Source organism: Quercus suber, unplaced genomic scaffold (assembly GCF_002906115.3).
Source record: "Quercus suber isolate HL8 unplaced genomic scaffold, Cork oak 2.0 scaffold_129, whole genome shotgun sequence".
NCBI lineage: Eukaryota > Viridiplantae > Streptophyta > Magnoliopsida > Fagales > Fagaceae > Quercus > Quercus suber.
Window position 1 is genome coordinate 770,890 of NW_027069592.1, and position 8,742 is coordinate 779,631.

The window sequence follows — 8,742 nt, forward strand, 5'->3', positions numbered from 1 at the left end:
AGTTAAAGAAAGTTATAGGAAAAACATGTGTTAAAAGTTAAAATTTAAAATCAATTGAGATTGAAATATATATTTGGTAGTGTAGGAGTGTCAACAGATTGGATTGAGTAAGATTTTACTCAACCCCATTAGGAGTGGCGATTCGGACAAATCGGGCTTTTCATTGTAGTTAAAGATTATGTGGAGATCTCACCAGATTCAATGAAAATTTCCAACAAATTTAATGGAGATTTCTCACCAGAATCACGTGGAGATCTTACTGGATCTGGTGGAGATTTCAACAAATTGCTCATTGGTCAATCCAAATCAATTTCTAAAATTGTAATTTAAAATTTAATTTGCTCAATCCGAATCATTTTCCAAAATTCTGCTAGATTATAAATTTCCGTAATATTTCATATCCACTAATTTTTAGACAATCCTGTTACAAGCTCATCCAAAACCAAGGGTTTGCCTCTAATTTTGTCTAGATTAAATCTGTTTTTTTCTTCCTTATAAAAGGTTAAAAATAAGATAGGCATTAAATATAGTAGGTTGAATCTTACAAAAAGGTCACAATTTGCTCTCTTTTTAAGTGTGGAGTTTCAACCTACAACGTCTGTTTTTTATAGTAACTCTTTTATTATCAGACCAAGACATCAATCAATTTTTGATATAGGTAGAGATTGAATCCCAGATCTCTTATACAACTATAAAAAAAACTTTACTAATTGAACCAACTAAAATGCTCGTATTAAACTTCTAATCTAACTAAATTTTCTATATTAAAAAAGAAAAAGAAAAAGAAAATATATTTATTAAAGTGTACTTGTTAAGAATTGAATTCTTCCATGACAGGCAAGCAAAGATATACCTATAAAAAAAAAAAAATTTAATAAGAAAAAGTGAAAAGACGAAAATGCCCCTGACACCTTGGATCCGTTCCTCAAGATCCGTGGCTCTAAAAAGGTTAAAACCACTTCTTCGGTTCTTCCTCGCTCCCCACTTCCCACTCACTATAATAACTCCCCTTTTCTCAAAAACTCTCCGCTCTCTCCGCCACCGATAACGATGAACAAGCACCACCGCATCTACAACAACAGCCAAGACTCGTCGTCGTCGTCCTCCTCGTCTCTCAGGCAAAAGCTCAAGTCGTCCCTGTGTTGCTTCCACAGTCACAGCCAACGTGATGACAATTCCATGAATTACTCTTCCGACTCGCAGGAGCCGAGGCTGTACCGGAGCATGTCGATGAACCTGAAGCCGCAGCGGTGCTTGGCGAGTCACGATGTTCTCATACCGCCGGAGTTGAAAGACAAGTGCAAGAACTTGATGTCGCGAATCGGAGCAGGAGGAGGAGGAGGAGGGAGGCACCGGAGGCGCCATTCCGCTGATTTCAAATACGATCCTCTCAGCTACGCCCTCAATTTCGACGAGGGCGAAAACGACGACGGTTACGGTTACGGTTACGGAAACGGTAACGGTAACAAAGAGCCGTCTCGTGATTCCGTCGATGTTCCGTTACGGAATTTCGCGTCAAGGTTACCGGCTTCTCCGCCGCACACGGGGATCGCCACCTATAGTTGATGATTATTCAGGTTTCTCTTTTTTGTTCGTTCTTTTTCTTTTAAGAAAAAAAAATGGCGGTTATCATAAATATATATATATATATATATTTCTATTATATATGTGAATATCTGATTTCACTTTCTTTGTTTATGTCTGGCTCTACGTGTAATTTTGCTTCGTTTTTTCTTTTTTTTTTCAAGAAAAGGTTTACAGTGCCTTAAATTCTGGTTCCCATTGAATAATACCAAAGAATTTTTCCAGATATATTTTTTGAGCTTTTATTTTTGTGTTGGATAAACTTTCTAGATTTAAGAACAACACTAAAAGTGTTCTTGTTATCTCTATAAATAGTGAAAATAATGGAATAATCAGACGGCATTAGAAAAATAATTTACTGCTTCACAGATTTTGTATTACACAATTTTGAGTTTGAGAAACTTATTTAAAATTGGAGATAAAGATTACATGTCAATCATTTTTCCTATGTTATATATGCACGTTCATGTGTCTTGAGTCATATCAATTATCTTACATTATAATTTTTTTCAAAACTATTTATATTTCCGTGTTGTACTCGTGTTTATGTTTGTATTCATGCTTCTTAGCTCGTTATACACGGCTTTCATAATCATTTTACATGCAATGCCTGTGTTTTTATTTATTTTTATTGATGTTCAAATTTAAAACTTAAATTAGAGGATGTATGATAAGAAGAATGTGAGAATATTAGCCAACAAATTCCATAGCCACTGCTACTTTTTGATGGACAATTCTCTTTTAGTTGCTTCAATCTGGTAAAGGTCTCTTATGCAAGCCTATTAACGCTAATAATAAAATTTTACAAGCTAGCATTGCTAGATATGTAGTTGACCCATCTCCATGGCCAACTGGCCATGGTAGAAGGACGGTGGGTGAGCATTATGAACTTATTATTTTGTAAAGGAATTACTTATCTTGACTTGTGTGTCAACATTTATAGCGGGCCCATGTAAGTCCCGTGAGGGTTTGATTAAAAAAAAAAAAGCATCTTTATAATATTTGACCTAATAAAAAAGTTTAGTAGATGTTCAAGAAGTAAAGAAAAAGCAAACAATTCTATTCTTAAAGATATCATGACCCACAATGTTCAAATTTATTGTAAACCTATATACTATTACTTTTTTTTTTGGGAAGCCAACCTGGAAGTCCAGAAAGGAACTTTATTAAACAAATAAAATTAAGAAACATCAGAATCAACCAGGGGGGCAATGTTAGTAGATATGTCTTCTGACCAGACCTTAAAGTCTTCCCCCTCTTTTGCTTTTTTTGCCAAAGCATCGGCAACCTTATTACAAGTTCGATTAACAAAACAAAAATCACACCAATTCAAATGAGAAGATGAATGGTAGATATCATCAATGATATGGCCGAAAGGAGAAAGTTCAGCCGATCCAGACTTGATAGCATTGATAACTCCAGCAGCATCACCTTCAAAAACTACCTCATGAAGACTCAATTCCAAAGCAAAGCTAACAGCCCTGCGGCATGCAAGGATTTCGACCTACTGTTTGTGGGAGGGAAATATGCATTGAAAGAGCACCAATGACAGCTCCTTGCCAGTCCCGTATCACCACGCCAATACCTGCAGAATTTGTGCTCTGGAACACTGCACAGTCAAAGTTGGCTTTGTACTGATTTAGCTCAGGAGGACGCCACTGCATTGAGAACGGTAGCTGGGTAGAGACTTGGTTCGGGTCCTGAGCAGTGAGGAAGTCTTGTAAGAGGCCACCAGCTTTTTGAACAATTTGATTCAGGGGAACGGATTGCAAGCCCAACCGAAGGCAGTTACGTCTGTTCCACAAAAGCCAAGAAACTATTATAAAAATTTCTGCTCTAAGATCATCAGATACCTACAAGAAATGAGCAAACAAATTAGAAAAATCCCCTGGGGGGATTGCAACTGAGCTCTGTGCCCAGCTTAGTTGGCTCCACACAATCTCCAGTGCTTCACATCCCCACACAGCATGGAGAACATCTTCGGATTGGGCATTACAGACCTTACATCTGTTACTATCAGCTATATGGCGACGGAACAAGTTCGCCATGGTGGGCAGAGCCGCATTGCAAGCACGCCACGCAAAATGCTTCATCTTGGAAGGGATCCGTAGCTTCCATAAGCCTCTCCAAAATGACTTCTGGGGGTTAGGATTTGAGCTACTAGTGTTGTTGGCTGAAGCATCACAAGCCAGCAACTTATAGACACTTCTGGCAGTCAACAGTCCAGAAGGAGTTTTAGACCATATCAGACAATCACTAGGGAGTCTGAAACTCAAAGGGATACTCAAAATGATTTTAGCCTCATGCGGTAGGAAATTTTGGTGAACTACATCAGATTTCCAAGCACATGAAGTTGAATCAATGAGGCAACTGACTTTGGCATCAGGTGGAATATTGGGAAGAGGAGAGATGATCGTTCTATAGCACTGATCGGGAAGCCATTTGTCTTCCTTTATATTGACAGAGGCACCATTCCCTATCCGCCAAACCATGCCCCTTTTAACCACATCTCTAACACTATAAATACTCTTCCACGCATAAGAACCCCCATTTGCCTCGGGTGCTTCTAGAATTGAACAATTCGGAAAAAACCTAGCTTTGAACACCTTATGGCATAGAGAATCTGGATTATTGATCATTCTCCATACTTGCTTGGCCAATAGAGCTTGGTTGAACTTCTCAATCTCCTTAAACCCCATACCTCCCACCTCCTTCGCTTCGCATAGCCTTTCCCAGTTTACCCAATGAACTTTTCTTGCCTCACCATTGTAACCCCACCAAAATTTTCGGATCATGATCTCAATTTCTTTAATCAAACCCTTGGGAAGTTTGAAACAACTCATGGAGTAGGTTGGGATCACTTGGATTACAGATTTAATGAGCACCTCTCTACCAGCCTGTGAAAGGAGTTTTTCCTTCCACCCCTGCAATTTCTTCCAAATTCCTTCTTTAATATAGACAAAGCTATGTTTTTTTGCTCTCCCAACAAAAGCTGGAAGGCCCAAATATTTTTCATATTGTCTTATGGATGGGACACCCAGAAGCACTTGAATACTAGCCTGGATATCATGATGGGTGTTAGCACTGAAAAAAATATTTGTTTTTTCTCTATTTATTTTCTGTCCTGACCCCTTCTCATAAGTAGATAATATATCAAGAATTACCTGACATTCGGATTCTTTTGCTCGACAGAAGAGAACACTATCATCTGCAAAGAACAAATGAGACACCCGAGGACCACTTCTACAAATTGAAACACCCCTGAGCAATCCCTCTGATTCGGCTTTGTGAATTAATCCCTGAAGCCCCATAGCACATATCAGGAAAAGGTAAGGGGAGAGTGGGTCATTTTGCCTTAGTCCTCTGCTAGGAGTGATGTGGCCAACTGGGATCCCATTAATGATGGCTGAAAAAGAGACGGATTTGATGCGAGACATGATGACATTCACAAATTTCCTGGAGAAACCCAAATGCAACATAGCTTTTTCCAAAAAAACCCATTCCACCCGATCACAGGCCTTACTCATATCAAGCTTTAAAGCCATGAAGCCCAACTTCCCTTGAGTTTTCCTTTTAAGGTAGTGCAACGTCTCAAAAGCCACTAAGATATTATCAGTGATGAGACGACCTGATAAAAAAGCACTTTGAGAATCTGAGACAATATATGGTAAGATACTTTTCAGTCGGTTTACCAAAACTTTTGCAATAAGTTTGTAGACCACATTACAGAGACTGATAGGTCTAAAGTCTGAAACTTTTTTAGGATCCTTAATTTTTGGTATGAGAGCTATGAAAGTAGAGTTGAAATTAGCAGGAACATGACCATTATTAAGTGCATTTAGGACAACTTCAGTAACATCCCTACCAACAATATGCCAAAAAGTTTTATAGAAAATGGGTGACATACCATCGGGTCCGGGGGCAGTGAGAGGGGCCATTTGGTTAAGAGCTTCAAAAACTTCCTCACCAGTGAAATTCTTGTCCAAATCTGAGTTCATTTCTGCAGTAACAGTGGGATTCATGCCAGCCAAAACCTCATCAAAACCTGTGGGATTTGAAGTAGAAAAAATGTTAAGGAAATACTCCTCCACCATTTTGCCCACACGGTCTTCATCTTCTACCCACAACCCTGATTCATCCTCTAAACCCAAAATTAAATTATGCTTGTTCCTTTGATTTGCACGGCAATGGAAATACCTAGTATTTCGGTGACCATCCTTCAACCAATCGGCATGTGCTCTTTGCTTCCACATGGTCTCTTCCTTGGACTTTAGAACCTCAATTTCTTTCCTTAGCTTGTAAATGCGATCAAGTGTAGTAACATATAACCCAGCCTCCTCTGCCCCACTAAGCTCTTGTAACTTCTTTGTAAGTGTAGTCCGTACCAGCCCAAAAGTTTCCCGGTTCCAGGTTCTCAAATTTTCTTGGCACTTGTCTAACTTTTTTATCAACACTACTTCCGGAGATGATGTAGAAACTTCATCCCATGACCGTCTTACCACATCTTCACATGAGCTATCTTTCAGCCACATAGCTTCGAATCGAAATGGTTTACCTTTACGATAAAACCTTTGTTGTTCCGAATCCGAAATAAGAAGAATGGCCTTATGATCCGAATGAAACACATCTAGATGGTGAATCCGGGTAGTAGGAAAACGAAGCATCCACTCCACTGTAGCTATCCCACGATCTAGAAGAATCCACACATTCTGATCCCCCGGCCTCCTATTGCACCATGTGAAGGGAAAACCATTAAAACCAAGGTCTTTCAATCCACAAAAGTCCAAGGCATCACGAAAGCCTTGCATCTGTCTCTCAGGACGATCTAACCCACCTTGCTTTTCCTCCATCCAAATAATCTCATTAAAATCCCCCATGCAAACCCACTGCAGGGATAAACGTTGACTCAAATCCCTTAGTAAAGACCAGGAATGTTCCCGGTTGGCAGTTTCAGGATCACCATAGAAACCCGTGAAACGCCAGGCGTCATCCATTCCAAAGTCAATACTAGCGTCAATGTGACGATCAGAAGAAGTGAGCACGGCCAAATTAATGGTTTCTCTCCATAACAAAGCTAGGCCACCACCCTGATTCACCCTATGAACAACAACAAAATTCACAAACTTCAACTTTCGGCATATTCTTTCAATAGTAATTTTTTCCACTTTAGTTTCCATCAAAAACACAATTTTGGGATCTTTTTTGCTAATCAAAGCAACCAACTCTTCTTCTGTCTGTGGGTTCCCAAGCCCACGACAGTTCCAACTTAGGCAACTCATTGGACCTGGTGGTACTGGACCCCAGCAACCACCTGATTGTTTTTCTTATTCTCAGAATCACCTACGTTCCTACGCATCCTTTTCACCATGCTAATATCTGCCAAGTCTAGTGAGGGACATCTTCCATCTTGATCAGTCATTTCAACAGAGGTATTGTCACTACCTACTTCACGTGCCAATTTTTTCCCATTTTCTTGTCTCACTCGGAATGGTTTCACTATTAGTGATGTCAAATAGATTTGGCTTTTTTGTAGTAAAAGAATAAAAACCCCTAGAAATAGACTCATTGGTCTTATCCACCAAAGCTGGGACCTGTTGCTTAGAGATGTCACACTTCACTGCCAACCTTTCATTGACCCCACCTACATCAACATTTTCCAAATTGTAACTATCCTCCATAAAATGATCCCCCCCTTCCATCCGTATCTTAGCTTGATCAATGCCATGTTGGGGGCTGGGTGTTGAGACTGGGCTAGTATGTTTTGGCATAGCTGGTCCTTTCCTCCACAATGTATCTCCACGACCTCTTCCTGAAACCACCACCACAGTTTTACGATTCTGCCTAAAGGGTTCAGCCCGAAGCCACTCTCTATATTGTTGGTTTTCTTTTTTCAGTTTTCCCTTTCCTTGCAGCCAAAGATTATAGTCCCTTTCACTATGATTAACTTGGCCACACCAATAATAATAGTTTGGAAGTCGCTCAAATTTGAGGAGAGACCATCCAATATGCTCACCATCTGACCAAAGCTTGCAGCAGCGTGGAAGGGGTTTAGTGATATCAAGTGACACACGGATCCGCAAAAACTTACACCCTTGGCCATCATCCTCAGGATCAGCCACTTGAACAATCTTACCTATCGTGTTGCCCACTGCCTCGCCAGTTTCCTGAGTCATACTCCTTTCTTGGATGTTGTGGAGTTGCACCCAAAAAGCAGATGTGGCATACTCCAGGAGCAAGGAAAATTCTACATCCACAGTACGTTGAAACACTACCAAGCTCTTATCATAGGACCACGGTTCACCCTCCAAAACCCTCTCTAAATCCAGCGCATCATCAAATTCGAAGACCATGATGTTCCCACCAATATCACGGAGTTTGAATTCTCCACTCGGTTTCCATAGCGGTTAAAAAGTTCGAGCAACAGCTTCAGCATTCACTGTCCGCTTTGTGAGAAACTTGGCTGCCAATCTGTAGATAAGGGGCGCGCTGCGCCATGGGACATCAGCACCCTGTTCTTCTTCTTCAGTTAAAGAGAAACGAGACCAAAGATCATCAAGTGATGCCATGGTGACAGAACAGAGACGAAAAAAAAAAAAACCCCGACAAAAGGATACTAAAGATCCACAACCCGTCCTAGCAGAAACGCAAAGCATACTGAAGGGAAAAAGAAACCTACACTAAGGTAGGGACGAAATTCTACACGCACCTTGAAGAAACCCTAGCAAGAGATAAACCCTAGCAGAGAGACCCTAGGCGGCGAGAGAAACTAATGTCTATCTATATACTATTACTTGATATTTGATAATCAATCAAAATTTTAGGGTTAATTTATGCTTCTTTAGTATATAAATCATACTTGCTTTCATCGTAAACATTAATCTCAATGATCAAGATGTACTCGTCAGGAATTTTTTATTAAAGATGTAGGCAGTTTAGACCACATTAAAACTTTACTTCCACTTGTTGTAAGGAATAAAAAGGTAGAGAAAGAGATTTTTGAAAGAAACTATGTAGTGTGTGTATAAACAGTGCATTTTCTGTATATAAAAAATACACATATATGTCTAAGTTGTTGACCTAAGTTGGACAATATTAAGGGTTGAATTTGGCACACTAACTGATACTAAATAGATATCCTACAAATATATATACCAACAC

At 39.7% G+C, this 8,742-nt stretch overlaps 1 protein-coding gene across 1 annotated transcript; it reads left to right on the forward strand.

Annotated features, from left to right (window-relative positions):
• The first annotated feature begins 1,050 nt into the window (after window positions 1–1,050).
• LOC111996993 (uncharacterized) lies at window positions 1,051–1,566 on the forward strand. Its single transcript, XM_024029036.2, has one exon. The coding sequence runs from the start codon at window positions 1,051–1,053 to the stop codon at window positions 1,564–1,566; it is 516 nt and encodes a 171-aa protein (XP_023884804.1).
• Window positions 1,567–8,742: the final 7,176 nt, after the last annotated feature.